Here is a 17,096-nt window from a genome sequence, read left to right as displayed (position 1 = left end):
TTCTAAACAATGAACTTTACCAAAGTTCAGTATCAATTCCGACAAAAACCTTTGCCGAAGCAGACGTAGATTGCCAACTCAGTCCTAAATTTTACATAAATACACTTGTTAGCGATAGGTTGCTCCTTACAACCAACTTACTTGCATCACTAAAAGATTGTGGAATACCAACAAAATCTAGAGAGGCAGCACTGATGAGGAATACTTTGCCTTCGTTTTCCTGGTCAGGTGCAAGTAAAATGACAAAGCCTTCAAAACTGTATTTTTTGTCTATTAATGTTTGAGGTGTGTAGTGTGTAGCTTTTCAACATTACTAGTTATGCATCTACCATTTTCCTGGTTTCCTCTAATGATAATCAGCGAAAGATGTGGAATTTAAAATGATCATATAAACATGGTATACCAAGTAGTTCATTGTAAGAATGAATTTGAAGACTGTGACGGAAGAAAGCTGTATCAGATGAGATTATCAAGGAAAAGAAAGCAAATCTTATAACCGTCTTTTACGTCTTATTTTATTATCAAGTGTAATATTATACAATACAGTCTTAAAAATGCACTTCAAATATCAAACGTCAAAAAAATAAAAGTATCTTCTCTTACATAGCATTTTTTCTTCAATAACTGAAAATCGTGATATGTACAGTTCACTAATGGAGATAAAACTTATTGAAAAAAAATAAGACACCAAAATGCGCCATATTGATTTTTTGCATATATTATAACAGGACTTCACAGAAGTGCACGTTACTAAATATAATTTATACAAATAAACGCAAATGGCAGGTCTTTTGCGTGGTAAATATTGTTTGCAAATCAGTTCATGAATTTTTAGTTGTAACTCAGATTATGCGATGGAAGCAAATTTCCGTATATAATTGTTTTTCAAACAGCATACCGTTAATAATGCATATCTGATAGGAATTTTTTCTTATACATTGTTCATTTCAATGTGCAGCGTTTAAGAGCAATATTTGCCTCATTTCTCGCCACTATTTCTCATTGGATACGTAATGTCGTTTCTGTGATACTCATTTTCAAAGTACGATCAAATTATTGTTGTTTTCTGTTAATGCATTGTTGCAGCGAGATAACTCTTGCAATCAAAGATTAACATCATTTTTCAACTGAAATTATTCATACTGGCTCATATTTCTGGTTTGGTTAAGGTGGGCATTTTTTTTTTTTTTTTAAGGGAGCGATTATTAAATACACGCATTGTAACTTAACCTGTGCCGTAATGAAGTATCAGATGGAACAATATTATTGTACTCAATTACGGTACTATGTAGTGCGTTGCGCTTCTTATGAAAGAGTTCAAGTTGTGTGGCTGAGATACATTTATAATTCTCTGCCATCAGTGTGATCGAAAAGAGTGACACAAACTGAAGAAATGCGGAAGCTCCAAAATTATTGATTGTATGATTTAAAGCTTGCTAATCGCTCTTTCTGGAAGCACGTCATACCTGCTGTTTTACCGAACGAAACGAAGAGATATTCGCAATCGTGGCTGCAGTAAGAAGCGGCGCTGTATTAATTATGAAATTTGGGGATTATGTTTGAGTTTTCATGTGACAGAAAGGGAAGTTAGGATAAAATTTTACAGTTGCGGCTTCATTGCGCTCGCAGTTGCAGACATCATTCAGTTTTCTGCCTAACAGAATGTGAAGGCAGATCGTAAACATCATCGGTGGACGTGCTTCCCGTGAATATTTTTTACGCAGGGCATTGAGCGTCGCTGCGAATATACGATACATCCGAGATAAAGTCAATAGCGTCTTTCTAAAAAGACTATCAGCTAATGGAATTTCCATTAAAACAAGAAAATATGCATTTGATGCATGAAAAGGAACTTTGTACTCCAGTGGTAACACAGCTCATGACGACGACGCCTGCCCGCCTCACGGACTGTACGCTGGTGGCTTCGTAGTCATCTCGTACGGATCCGTAGCGTCTTTGTCTGGAACAAAGAAACAAATTCAAAATGATGGAGTTACACGTCATGTGAAAGACCTTTTTTGAAAACGGTATGGCTTCTGTTCCCTTCTTCTCCTCAAGTCTCCTCCGTCTCACCGACAAAATCTAGGTTGGTTCAGCACAATTTTAATTATTTTCACACGAGCTGCTTGCTACGTCAAACGAATTTTATGTAGACTGTTACTCCTTTTTTCTGTTTTATTGTACTATACTTTCTACATTCAAGCGACAGGTCGTCTACTCAAAAACAAATGACAGTTCCAGTGGCGAAAAAAAACTTCAAATTTAGGCCACATTAACATCCATTGTTCAGGACCGCATTTAAGAAAAGGCCATGAGTTGAGTAGGGGCTTGCAAAACCAAAATTTAAAATGGAAAAGTCATTGTTTTAATACGATGCTTCGGGGCCTCTCGTCATAGTTCCCAATAGCACCAGAGCCAATGCGTGGCACTCCAGCTGGCAAAATCGCTTTAGACTTAAAAGAACGATTAACGGAATTATTCCAGTCTGAATTTAGTTCTGTTTTTCGGAAAGCCGATTTCTTACATACCTTACTACATACAAACCAGTACTGAAACATTCAACTTCCCCGCCATATGCGGATTCTTTAGCTCTTGAAGCTGGAGAAAACAATTTTCAGTTAACTTTATTAGTTAACAAGATACTGCGGTAAACATAGATGACTTATTTCATAGTATCTGGGAGATAGCTCACCGACTCGTGACGTCATAGCAAGGTCAGTCTACCACTGTGAGCGTTTCAACAGGAAATTCTTGCTTCGCCCTGTGTTGAAAGTGGAATTTTGTGACAACTACATTCCGAGGATGTTACAAATATCCTCGATAATAACAAACGTAGGCACAATCATCAGCCAGAAAGATTATCTGAAACTTTAATTTTAGAGGCAATTGATTGGGAAAGCATCGCATTTGAACTAAACGTAACTAAAATTTTCTCCGTTGTTACATTCATTTTCTTATGTCGCATATGTTTAACAAACATGTTCGCTCGTAGTTACATCACGTTCTTTTTAAAACTGAAATGCCGATTCTTGCATGGATATGACATTCAACTTTTTTTTTTTTTAACAAAAACACAATTGTTCACAGCTATGTTAGTGAATCGATTTTAATATCATGTTAACAGAGTAGCTAGTTGTAAGACGTCATCATTCGGAACACATCGTGTCGACTGTTCTCTGTTTCGGATTGCTGCCGCCCTCAGCGATCCCAAAGCTGTGACACTTTCAAGTGCCTCGCGAAGTGTTGTGTTGCCCGTGTGTGCAGATGATTAACTGATTAACAATGGTAATACTACTCATATTTAAATGCATTATGCAATTAGAGACACAATTACAAATGTTTACTAAATGTTTCGAACGTCACTTCACTTGTACTCATTCCATTGTATTACAACAGCCATAATTTAATTTCATGTTCCATGTTACAAATAAGTACCACATTTGAAAGTGACCGTCCTTGTAATGCGCTGTCTCAAATCCATTTGAAATTTACACTACAGTAACTGATCGACACGAGACCTGCACGCCCGTGCGTTGTCAGTTTTGGAAGAAGGACAAAAAACATTCCCCCGGTCACTTCCTCTAGCCCCGCAGTGGCCACACTTACTAACTCCTCAGCCCCTGAGGAAAACGGCTAACTTTACTCGGCCCACCGCCAAATCCAAATTCAACAGCATCAATTAAAATTATGTGTTTCTCTAAAATATTACTGTCTTTGTAAGTATTTCTGTTCGTTAGTAAGTAGGAAAACTGAGCTCTTGAGAAACTCTTAACGTTAGTTAACGTTTCTTGGATTTGGCCGTTAGTCGCTGGATGGATATTATGACACGGCTGACAACCGCAGGCCGCACTAATACTTGAGTCGAGCGTATTTTAATACAATGTAATTTAACTCAGTCTAAAATCTCTAAATGTTACTCATAACTGATGAAACAGCTAAGCATGTAAGTGTTGAAAGTTCTATTTCTACATTTCTTTTCGTGTGATTGTGACTGAAAAGCTCTATTACTGACGATATTATCGATATAAGTTTAGTAATCAAAACAATGAGCAATATCATTTCTTTTTATCCTCAGTCCCATACAAAGAAAGACAGCGGCACAGGGTAGATATTCATTAAAATAGTTGACAAATACAAAACTGCAATTACCTAGGCACATTCTGGTACAGATTACATGTAAAATTTGTTTTTCACAGACTGTTCAGACTGTCAAAAAAATGTTCAAATCTTGTGGGAGCTAACTGCTAAGGTCATCAGTCCCTAAGCTTACACACTACTTAATCTAAATTATCCTAAGGACAAACGCACACACCCATGCCCGAGGGAGGACTCGAACCTCCGCCGGGATCAGCCGCACAGTCCATGACTGTAGCGCCTTAGACCGTGTTCAGACTGTCGAGCAGGGATTAAGTATGTTAGTAGGGAAGTGGATTGCTAGAAATTAATGTATCTCCATGTATAAAAGGCAATGTCCTGACAGTCTGACTGACACATCATCGCCCAGCCCAAACAGTTAAGCATAGAAAATAGGAATTGTGTGAGATGTTGTGGATCTTATACTGAAGGCGTCGTTTCAGAAGGGATTGTCCGAATTTTCACTCCTAAGAGAATTAAATAGTGGATGAAAGGCTTTTTGAAAGTATGTCGCTATTAAGTGAATTTTGAAGGTGCAACTAAAAAACTGATATTTGGTTTCTCAATCAGAAAATAATAAATACGTGTTTCAGCACGTTTCGAAATTCAACCCCTAAAGGAGTGCAATAGGGGATGAAAATTCTAAAGAAAATATTTCGGACACTAAAAGAATTTTAAAGCTATATTTATGAAAATTGGTATTTCACTTCCTGGTTAGGTATAAAAAATTTGTTAGGGGATGAAAGTTGCTACCAAAATATCTCCACAAGAACACAAAAGGCGTGATTAACAAAAACCTTGTAATCCAGTAACCAGAATCTCTTTTTGCTCAGAGGAGCATTCCGAAAAGATAATGCTTATATGGCCTTAATTATCGTGAGACGATTAGAAGGTGTTGAAATTTGTGAACAACTTATAAATTCCATAAAATAAAAATATATCTGCTGGCCATAGTATGTAAGAATGAAACAGTGGGCACTAACCTAGTTCCCTATTTTGCTTCAATTTTCACTGTTTTTATGATAATCGTTTCATATTTTTTGCCCACAGTCATGTGATAGCGTTTGAATGATTTACCCGTCTGAATGATATTTCTGCCATTTGACTGTACATACTTCTTTATTTTAAGCTACTATCATCATTTCAGCCTCAAGTCATTATCAAGGACAAGAATGTTGGGTTTAATTAGACTTTGTTATTTGCAGCCATCACCAACATTTATTGAAGTGGGTGTCCCAGCGTGTTGATAAATACAAAACCACAGGAGTTTTTGCCATACGGGTAGCAAACATGTTTTCCAGCAATAAAACAATTGTATCACAGAGAGAACATCAATACAACAGTTACAGGTGCAGTGAACACGTCTGCCATACTTTTCGGTTATTTTGTACTTATCTACACTCTGGGACATCCAATTCAAAAGATCTTGACGATGACTTCACCTAACAAAGTCTAATTCTACCCAACATTGTTGTACTTGATAATGGCTTAAGCCCGAAATCATGATAACAATATAAAATAACGAATTTTGTTTAGTCAAATGCGGAAGTGTCATTCAGGCACTATTCTTTGATGTTAATGGTAATTGTAATTTCCCCACAGAGATGTCTTAACAGGTAAGCTTTCACGGCTGGCGTCTTCATTAATTAAAACTTCCGGGATGAATTGCCGTGGTCCATATATAAAACTTCTTCACCTTCCTGTCGTTTGCCTAATGCGCGCAACATCTTCTGAGATGAGTCGGCGACACAAGGTCTTTGGTCGGCGACTAGCTGCTAGGCGTTTTTTTTTTTTTTTTTTTTTTTACTTTATTGTTATTTTAAAACCTGTACAACTCAGGTAGGCTGGCAGCGGCGCACTACGCCGCTCTTCAGCCATAGCGTTTTACAAGAGTATAAAACATGGTGAATGACAATGAACAAAGTGACGGGCAAAAGAGAGAGGTCACAGAGACATAAAAAACACGGAGTCGTTCACATGTGATGATAACAACACTGAAAACACGTCGGCACGGCGCACAAAACACTGATGAGTCCGACGGCACAAGTGAACGTAGGAGTGGGACGGCGGACACCAAAAACACTATACGACGTCACACACACGAGACACAAAAGGCGACGATCTCCGGCGCGCGAATGTTCACTATACGTGTGCGAGTCCGGGGACCTGCCAAGAGAGGAGGAGGAGGAAGGGGAGTGGGAGAGTGAGAGGGGAGAGCAGAGATGCCACGGGCAGGGGAGATAGGGGGGAGGGAGGAAGGGGGAGAGGAAGCCCGGGGGAAGAGGGGGAAGGGAGGGGACAGGGAGACGGAAAAAGAAGGGAAGAGAAGAGAAGGGAGGGAGGGTGCCGAAAGGAAAGGACACGGGAAGTGGGGGCGGGGCAGGGTCAAAGTTGATAGGAGGGGTAGATGGAGGGGACGAGGACATCATCAGGGAGAGGGAGCTGGCGGAAGCCACCTTGGGAGAGGGTATGGAGGGTGGAGAGATGGAGACCGGGTGGGACGTGAGAATACAGGCGCGGCAGCGGGCGGGGGTGGGAGAGGATCGGGGAAATGAGCGGGTGAGGAGGATCAAGTTTACGTGAGGTGTACAGGATACGTATCCTTTCAAGGAAAAGGAGGAGGTAGCTGCTAGGCGCTGGAGGTCCCGCTTATATAGAGCGCTTAGATGGCGCCACCACTCATCACGTGCTTTCGACTTTAAAACTATCTCTGGCTAGTGCCATCTCTCTCGATTACAAGTAATCGATTGTCACTTCGTTGGTACAAAGTCGACCGCCATATCACGTCTAGTTTTAATCCTTCTTCTTTTTTATTAAAATTATTTTCGTGATTGTAGATTTCTATAGCTTCTCTACCATGAGGATATAATAATGTGAGGTCCTACCTATCACGTTTGTCTCATTAAATTTTATTTCGTGATCACCGTCTTTGAAAACGTGTTCCGCCACAGCTGATTTGTCAATTTGTCCCAATCTACAATTCCTCTTGTGTTTCGTTAGGCGGGTATTGACACTCCTTTTAGTTGTTCGAATATAAACCATGCCACAGCTACACGGAATTTTATACACACCTGGGCTAGCTAAGGTGTGTCGTGCGTCTTTCACCGATCTTAAACTTTCACTAATTTTCTTGGTAGGTCGAAAGATTGTCTCCACTAATTTTCTTGGTATGTCAAAAGATTGTCTCCACTTGAAACTTGGCCAAAGCTTTCCCAATACGGTCCGTGATGTTATGAATAAATGGAAGAAAAACTTTTCCAGACGACGGTTGTTGTTGTCGTGTTATTTTCGGACACTTTTCTTCTAGGGTGGAGTGCTCGATCTATTTAGTTGTCAGTGTACCCATTTCTCTTGAAAGCCGTTCGCAAACTGCTTCATTCATCTTGCAAATAAATTGGTTCACAGATGTTATTAGCCCTGTCCACTAAAGTTTTTACGACTCCTCTCTTCTGCCTAGGATGATGATTCGAACCCTTATGTAGGTAACGATCGGTGTGTGTGTCTTTCCTATATACCTTGTGCCCTAAAGTCCCATCTGCTCGTTTAATAACCAATACATCCAAAAAATTTAGTTCTCCATTACTCTCTTTCTCCATGGTGAATTGTATCTTTGGATTGAAACTGTTTGTGTGCACCAAAAAATCACTCAGTTCCTCTTCAGCATGATTCCATATCACAAAGGTGTCATTCACGTATCGATACCATTTCAAAGGGCTTTTTTTGGCCGACTGCAGCACTTGTTGTTCGAAAAATTCCATAAATAGATTAGCAATAGCAGGACCCAGAGGGCTACCCATGGCCACTCCATCAACTTGTTCGTAAAACTCGTTGTTATACTGAAAATAAGTCGAGGATAGACAATGTCGAAACAAAGCTATTATATCAGTAGGAAACATATCAGCTATGTAAGAAAGAGCTTCGTCAACAGGGACCATGGTGAACAAGGATACTACATCGAAACTGACGAGGATGTCACTTGGACTAACTGTGATCTCTCTGTTTTCGGATAAAATGCATGGAATTTTTAATATGTCTGTTTCACCTATATACGGTTGCAACAAAGAAGCACGATATCCAGCCAGCTCTTGAGTAGGAGCCCCAATGGCACTTACTATCGGTCTCAATGGGACATTGGGCTTGTGTATCTTGGGTAACCCATACAGTCTAGGAGGGTAAGCTTCCGTTTTGCAAAGGTATTTTTTTTATCTTCTGTAGGAATGGAAGAGCTTTTTATTAATCGCTGGGTAGCACTTAACACTTTCCTTGTAGGGTCCTTTTACAGGATTTTATAGGTGATAGGATCCAAGAGGTCACAGATCTTTCTATGATAATCCTCACTCTTTAGCACGACAGTAGCATTACCCATTTCAGCAGTAAGTACAATAATATTCCTGTCCGCATTAATCTCCCGTAACGCCTTCCTTTCTCCTAGGGATAAATTACTGCTGGGTGACTTGGCTTTACGTAATATCCTGGCTGCTTCCATCCTGATTTCATCAGCAGAATGCGGTGATAACAGACAAATCCCTGCTTCTATATTGGCAACTATCCAAGGAGGAAGTCTCTGTTCTCTCGAAAGGAGGAAATTTTGCTATCACTCCATCACAGATTCCCAAGGAAGAGATTGTTGACAGTATAGAATAAGCCTGGAGATAATGGAAGGCTTCAGATAGATTATATAATGGTAAGGCAGAGATTTAGAAACCAGGTATTAAATTGTAAGACATTTCCAGGGTCAGATGTGAACTCTGGGCACAATCTATTGGTTATGAACTGTAGATTAAAACTGAAGAAACTGCAAAAAGGTGGGAATTTAAGGAGATGGGACCTGGATAAACTGACAGAACCAGAGGCAGTAGAGAGTTTCAGGGAGAGCATAAGGGAGCGATTGACAGAAATGGGGAAACGAAATACAGTAGAAGAAGAATGGGTAGCTTTGAGGGATGAAATAGTGAAGGCACCAGAGGATTAAGTAGGTAAAAGGACGCGGGCTAGTAGAATTCCTTGGGTAACAGAAGATCTATTGAATTGAATTGATGAAAGGAGAAAATATAAAAATGCAGTAAATGAAGCAGGAAAAAGGATTACAAACGTCCCAAAAATGATATCGACAGGAAGTGCAAAATGGCTAAGCAGGGATGGCTGGAGGACAAATGTAAGTATAAGGATGTAGAGGCATATCTCACTAGGGGTAAGATAGATACTACCTACAGGAATATTAAAGAGACCTTTGGAGAAAAGAGAACCACTTGTATGAATATCAAGAGCTCAGATGGAAACCCAGTTCTAAGCAAGGAAGAGAAAGCAGAAAGGTGGAAGGAGTATATAGAGGGTATATACACGGGCGATGTACTTGGAGGGCAATGTTATGGAAATGGAAGAGGATGCAGATGAAGATGAAATGGGAGATATGATACTGCGTGAAGAGTTTGACAGAGCACAGAAAGACCTAAATCGAAACAAGGTCTCGGGAGTAGACAACATTCCATTAGAACTAGTCACAGCATTAGGAGAACCAGCCCTGACAAAACATTATCATCTGGTAAGCAACACTTATGAGACAGGCGAAATACACTCAGATTTTAAGAAGAATATAATAATTCCAATTCCAAAGAATGCAGGTGTTGACAGATGGGAAAATTACCGAACTATCAGTTTAATAAGTCACGGCTGCAAAATACGGACACGAATTCTTTATAGACAAATGGAAAAACTGCTAGAAGCCGATCTCGCGGAAGATCTGTTTGGATTCCCTAGAAATGTTGGAACACGTGAGGCAATACTGACCTTACGACATATCTTAGAAGAAAGATTAAGGGAAGGCAAACCTACGTTTCTAGCATTTGTAGACTTAGAGAAAGCTATTGACAATGTTGACTGGAATACTCTCTTTCAAATTCCGAAGGTGGCAGAGGTAAAATACAGGTAGCTAAAATCTATTTACAATTTGTACAGAAACCAGATGGCAGTTATATAAGAGTCGAGGGGCATGAAAGGGAAGCAGTGGCTAGGAAGGGAGTGAGACAGGGTTTTAGCCTATCCCCGATGTTATTCAATCTGTATATTGAGCAAGCAGTAAAGGAAACAAAAGAAAAATTCAGAGTAGGAATTTAAATTCGTGGAGAAGAAATAAAAACTTTGAAATTCGTCGATGACATTGTAATTTTATCAGAGACAGCAAAGGACCTGGAAGAGCAGTTGAACGGAATGGATAGTGTCTTGAAAGGAGGATATAAGATGAACATTAACAAAATCAAAACGAGGATAATGGTATGTAGTCTATAATTGGGTCGGGTGATGCTGAGGGAATTAGATTAGGAAATGAGACACTTAAAGTAGTAGATGAGTTTTGCTATATGGCGAGCAAAATAACTGAGATGGTCGAAGTAGAGAGGATATAAAATGTAGACTGGCAATTGCAAGGGAAGCGTTTCTGAAGAAGAGAAATTTGTTAACATCGACAGATTTATGTGTCAGAAAGTCGTTTCTGAAAGTATATGTATGAGTGTAGCCATGTATGGTAGTGAAACATGCACGATAAATATTTTGGACAAGAAGAGAATAGAAGCTTTTGAAATGTGGTGCTACAGAAGAATGCTGAAGATTAGATGGGTAGATTACATAACTAATGAGGAGGTATTGAGTAGAATTAGGGAGAAGAGAAATTTGTGGCACAACTTGACTAGAAGAAGGGATTGGTTGGTAGAACTTGTTCTGAGGCATCAAGGGATCACCAATTTAGTATTGGAGGGAAGTGTGGAGGGTAAAAATGGTAGAGGGAGACCAAGAGATGAATAAACTAAGAAGATTCAGAAGGATGTAGGTTGCTGTAGGTTGTTGGAGATGGACAAGGTTGCACTGGACAGAGTAGCATGGAGTGCTGCATCAAACCAGAGTCTGGACTGAAGACCACAACAACAACAACAACAACAACCCAAAATTAAAAAAAAAAGTTTTGATTTGAAAACGCAGCTGATTTAAGAATCGTGCCTACAGCATGTGCTCTGTCCTGCTAACTTGTCGAAAACGACTCTTCGCACTTTCCTAATAAATCGAAGGGTTGAAGATGTCATCGTTATTATAAATTGGAAAATAAATCGCAATGAAAGACATAATGAAGTATGGAGTGATATAACTGGTCTCCTCGGTATTAGAAGTAGTGGATACCATGGTGTACAAGCTGATGACAGCAAAATGAAGAAGACATAATCAGAAACTTAGTGGTTATGTAATATGTCAAGGGCAATGACAATTTGATGCGTATGATCCTTGTACATTGATATCTTCTATGAGACATCAGAGGTAGTAAAACACGACAGAGACAGGAAAAAGTCTTCTCGAACTATTTATTGGTCTGAACCTCTGTATTATACCAGAATAATAAAATAACGAAGAGAAAGACGGCTGACTGACAGAGAAAACTTGGAGACTTGGTAAAAAAACGGGTTTGTAAGAATAAATACCTGTATTGTGCAAGATTACATGTTGTATTGGCAGAGTGGGCAGGAAAGGTACACGCTATTGATGCTAGGGACGCTTTGCAACAACACCACATTTATTTTAGATTTTAAATTAGTTTTCGCTACACTCAGTGTCTCTCCACTTCCTTGTCAATTTCTTTTCAAACGCTTCTTCCCAAACATCTTCTGCCAGCTGACACCATACCTACAGAAGTTTCTCCTCAGCATGAAAGTGCTACAAAAATTTGAAGCTTATGACAGCTATTATTATAACGCTGTTCTCGATCTGGGACTGTCAGCTTAAATGCCCCAACTTGGATATAGACACTGCTTCGTATCCCAGTTCTCAGTTAACGAATCTGTTGAAATTAGCGCAAGTTTCAGCAATCCCCTCAAAATAAAGATGACTAAACCATTCTCCTCTTGATGTACGTGCCCTCGCGCTTAGATACCACCTTCATTTTGCGAATTTAGAACGTTATTAACATAAACTTACGTTTCCTTTAGCGCCCCATAGACGGTCTATAATATCGAACAGAAGTATTGTGCAATAGCATCTAAGTTCTTCCTGGATTGCTCAATAATATTTTGCAGTAACATTGTGGTTCGGACTATTGGACGATAAGACGCTGTTGCTGAGATTGTTATTCTACTTTAATGTAAACAGAAAAACAGGAGGCTGTAAAAGTGGTTCAAGCAGCGTCAAAGATCACTCACGAAGAGGTTGAGAGAACTGAGGTTAAACTTAAAACAAAACAAAAAAAAAATCCTAGCAAATATGAGTAGGACCCATGCTCCAATGGTTCCGCAAAAAGTTATGTTTATAGATAGTTCATCCATCTCAGGAATCGAGAATCTCTACAATTTTTGACTATTATCGTTATCAATATAGGTAAGATATCGGCCCTGGGAAATCAAAGACTCTCGATAATATTTTATCCTTAAGTTTCAGGTTTAAATATTTTTTTGTAATTTCACATTCAAGTTTGTAGTTTTTCATTTATGGTATTAATTTTGGAGTTATATTAATGTGCCACGCTAATTGGCCATTGAAGATGCGTTGACCTCATCTGCTCTCATCCCTGTAACTATTACTGGTAAGACTTGGTGGAAGGCTCCTGAGAAGAAGCTAGTACAGCCGTCCATTGTAATACGGTTTTACGCAAATGTCGGTCTGTTTTGTGGATATCGGAACCTCGTCCCAGACATTGGAGGTATTATCCTGCGTCAGTTATCAGTATTACTTTGCTTTGAAACATAACAGATGCTGAGCGTGTCAAAGACATGCCGTACACTGTCAACGAAAGTTTGTATGCAGAATTACCAGTTCGTAGAGGACCTGAAATGCTGGCGCTGGTGTGGCACGATAGTCAGGCAGCCTTATGCCAATTACAGGTAGATGACAAAGACAAGCAGCAGGAGACTTCGCTTCATTGTAGCTCAGTCAGTCAGTGTGAAATATTTGCAAATTATATACATGAAGCTTTCTCGTGAATCATTCTACGTATTAGTGAAAAACAAATCAAATCCCTACAGTATTTCCTCAGATTTTTGACATATTACGAATGGAATGTAAGTTTGTATTAGCAAAAATATTCATGTGTAGTATAATTACAAATTAGCAAGTGAAAACTACAGCCGTAATTTTTTCCCGAGGGCATGCAGCTTTACTGTATGGATAAATGATGATAGCTTCCTCTTGGGTAAAATATTCCGGTGGTAAAATAGTCCCCCATTCGGATCTCCGGGTGGGGACTACTCAGGAGGACGTCATTATCAGGAGAAAGAAAAAAGGCGTTCCACGGATCGGGGCGTGGAATGTCAGATCCCTTAATCGGGCAGGCAGGTTAGAAAATTTAAAAAGGAAATGGACAGGTTAAAGTTAGATACAATGGGAATTAGTGAAGTTCGGTGGCAGGAGGAACAAGACTTCTGGTCAGGTGAATACAGGGTTATAAATACAAAATCAAATAGGGGTAATACAGGAGTAAGTTCAATAATGAAAAAAATAGGAATGCGGGTAAGCTACTACAAACAGCATAGTGAACGCATTATTGTGACCAAGACAGGTACGAAGCCCACGCCTACCACAGTGGTACAAGTTTATATGCCAACTAGCTCCGCAGATGACGAAGAGTTTGATGAAATGTATGATGAGACAAAATATATTATTCAGATAGTGAAGGGAGACGTAAATTTAATAGTCACGGGTGACTGGAATTCGATAGTAGGAAAAGGAAGAGAAGGAAACATAGTAGGTGAATATGGAATGGGGGTAAGAAATGAAAGAGCAAGCCGTCTGGTAGAATTTTGCACAGAGATTTAACTTAATCATAGCTAACACTTGGTTCAAGAATCATGAAAGAAGGTTGTATACATGGAAGATGGCTGGAGATACAGTAAGGCTTCAAACAGATTATATAATGGTAAGACAGAGATTTAGGAACCAGGTTTCAAATTGTAAGACATTTACAGGGGCAGATGTGGACTCTGACCACAATCTATTGGTTATGAACAGTAGATTAAAACTGAAGAAACTGCAAAAAGGTGGGAATTTAAGGAGATGAAACCTGGATAAACTGACTAAACCAGAGGTTGTAGAGAGTTTCAGGGAGAGCATTACTGAAAGAAATACAGTAGAAAAAGAATGGGTAGCTTTAAGAGATGAAACAATGAAGGCAGCAAAGGATTAAGTAGTAAAAAGACGAGGGCTATTAGAAATCCTTGGGAGACAGAAGAGATATTGAATTTAATTGATGAAAGGAGAATATAAAAAATGCAGTAAATGAAGTAGACGAAAAGGAATACAAACGTCTCAAAAATGAGATTTACAGGAAGTGCAAAATGGCTAAGCAGGGATGGCTAGAGGACAAATGTAAGGATGTAGAGGCATATATCACTAGGGGTAAGATAGATACTGCCTGCGGGAAAATTAAAGAGACCCTAGGAAAAAGGAGATCCACTTGTATGAATATCAAGAGCTCAGATGGAAGCCCAGTTCTAAGCAAATATGGGAAAGCAGAAAGGTGAAAGGAGTACATAGGGGGTCTATACAAGGGCGATGTACTCGAGGACAATATTATACGAATGGAAGAGGATGTAGATGAAGATGAAATGGGAGATATGATACTGCGTGAAGAGTTTGACAGAGCACTGAAAGACCTAAGTCGAAACAAGGCCCCGGGCGTAGACAACATTCCATGAGGACTACTGATAGCCTTGGGAGGGCCAGACCTGACTAAACTCTACCATCTGGTGAGCAAGATGTATGAGACAGGGGAAATACTCTCAGACTTCAAGAAGAATATAATAATTCCAATCCCAAATGAAGCAGGTGTTGACAGATGTGAAAATTATCGAACTATCAGTTTAATAAGTGACGGCTGCAAAATACTAACACGAAGTCTTTACTGAAGAATGGAAAATCTGATAGAAGCCGACCTCGGGGAAGATCAGTTTGGATTCCACAGAAATGTTGGAACACGTGAGGCAATACTGACCCTAAGACTTATCTTAGAAGATAGATTAAGGAAAGGTAAACCTACGTTTATAGCATTTGTAGACTTAGAGAAAGCTTTTGACAATGTTGACTGGAATACTCTCTTTCAAATTCCGAAGGTGGCGGGGGTAAAATACAGGGAGCGAAAAGCTATTTACAATTTGTACAGAAACCATATGGCAGTTATAAGAGTCGAGGGGCATGAAAGGGAAGCAGTAGTTGGGAAGCAGTAGTTGGGAAGGGAGTGAAGCAGGGTTGTGGCCTATCCCCGATGTTATTCAATCTCTACATTGAGCAAGCAGTAAAGAAAACAAAAGAAAAATTCGGGGTAGGAGTTAAAATCGAGGTAGAAGAAATAAAAACTTTGAGGTTCGCCGATGACATTGTAACTCTGTCAGAGACAGCAAAGGCCTTGGAAGAGCAGTTGAACGGAATCGACAGTGTCTTCAAACGAGGATATAAGATGGACATCAACGAAAGCAAAACGAGGATAATAGAATCTAGTCGAATTAAGACGGGTGATTTTGAGAGAATTAGTTTAGGAAATGAGACACATAAAGTAGTATATGAGTTTTGCTTTTGGGGAACAAAATAACTGATGATAAATAATTTAGACAAGAAGGGAATAGAAGCGTTCGAAATGTGGTGCTGCAGAAGAACGCTGTATATTAGATAGGTAGATCACATAAGTAATGAGGAGGTATTGAATAGAATTGGGAAGAAGAGAAATTTGTGTCACAACTTGACTAGAAGAAGGGATCGGTTGGTATGATCAAGGGATCACCAATTTAGTTCTGAATGGTTCAAATGGCTCGGAGCACTGTGGGACTTAACTTCTGAGGTCATCAGTCCACTAGAACTTAGAACTACTTAAACCTAACTAACCTAAGGACATCACACACATCCATGTCCGAGGCAAGATTCGAAGCTGCGACCGTAGCGGTCGCTCGGTTCCAGAACCGCTCGGCCACCCTGCCGGCACCAATTTAGTACTGGAGGGCAGCGTGGAGGGTAAAAATCGTAGAGGGAGACCAAGAGGTGAATACACTAAGCAGATTCAGAAGGATGTAGGTTGCAGTATGTACTCGGAGATGATGAAGCTTGCGCAGGATAGAGTAGCATGGAGGGCTGCATCAAAACAGTCCCTGGACTGAATATCACTACAACAACAATTACAAATTAAAAATTTCAGGATTTTCTCCTTCACTTTACTGTGAAACGTTGCTTCTTGCCAAATGTCATGATTCTTGGTCAACGTAAAGTACCGTATCGGTTTTGATGAGTGAGTTTGAGAGTTTCAAAGAATGGCCTTGTGTTGTAGTGACTTAGAAACTTGAATTTTTTTATACTGTTAAGAGATCGTAGACCGTAGCAACTGACACAGTTTTCAGTGTGATACCTCTCTCATTCCTGAGGAAAGTTCGTGTTAACAGTCGTACAAACAGAAGGACGGACAGAATCGAAGTGATCCTATACGGGCTTCATTTCCGTTTTTACCGACTGAGGCACGGAGCTCAAAGAACCATTACCGCAATTTTGTACGTTTTGATGGTCCTGAAATTATAACTTCGATTTGTTCGTTGGTTTTAAGCATCAAAGTAAGCTATCCATAGCAAATAGTGATCGGAATTCTTTGGTGTATAGTAAGTTTTTTGTGTGACCAATGAAATTTAGTTCTTGTGGCATGACACATCACGAATCTGATCGACTCATATCTAAAAAATGGCAATTTTAGAGTCTAGATTGCCACCCTCCCCACCTGGATGCATTTCTGCGGACTTCCATATTCCCTTGATCAGAATACAAAATACTGCAATGAGATGCAGTTTCGCCAAAGTCAGAGCTTTCTGTTATGCTGTGGTATTTTGCTACTGATAATTCTTTCAAAGATTTGAAATTTACAAGTGCAGTTTCAGGTCAAAGTATTTGACACATAATTATGGAGCTGTGTCTTCAATAACATATGCATTAACGATTATATTCGGGTAAGTAATATATGTACA

The 17,096-nt window shown here is 39.5% G+C and overlaps 1 protein-coding gene across 2 annotated transcripts in view; it reads right to left on the bottom strand.

Moving 5' to 3' along the window:
• Positions 1-1,202: 1,202 nt before the first annotated feature.
• LOC124802806 (putative inorganic phosphate cotransporter) overlaps positions 1,203-17,096 on the bottom strand; it is a 375,509-nt gene continuing 359,615 nt past the window's right edge. The window contains exon 10 of one of the 2 annotated variants that reach the window (XM_047263811.1): positions 1,203-1,960. In XM_047263811.1, the coding sequence (XP_047119767.1) occupies positions 1,902-1,960 (59 nt within the window). In that variant the 3' untranslated portion in view covers positions 1,203-1,901. The remainder of the gene's footprint in view (positions 1,961-17,096) is intronic. The other variant, XM_047263813.1, reaches the window with a different exon arrangement.

The sequence above is a fragment of the Schistocerca piceifrons genome, chromosome 6 (assembly GCF_021461385.2).
Source record: "Schistocerca piceifrons isolate TAMUIC-IGC-003096 chromosome 6, iqSchPice1.1, whole genome shotgun sequence".
In the NCBI taxonomy this organism is placed as follows: Eukaryota; Metazoa; Arthropoda; class Insecta; order Orthoptera; family Acrididae; genus Schistocerca; species Schistocerca piceifrons.
Note: the sequence above shows the minus strand (reverse complement) of the source record. Positions and strands in the feature narration are given on the sequence as shown.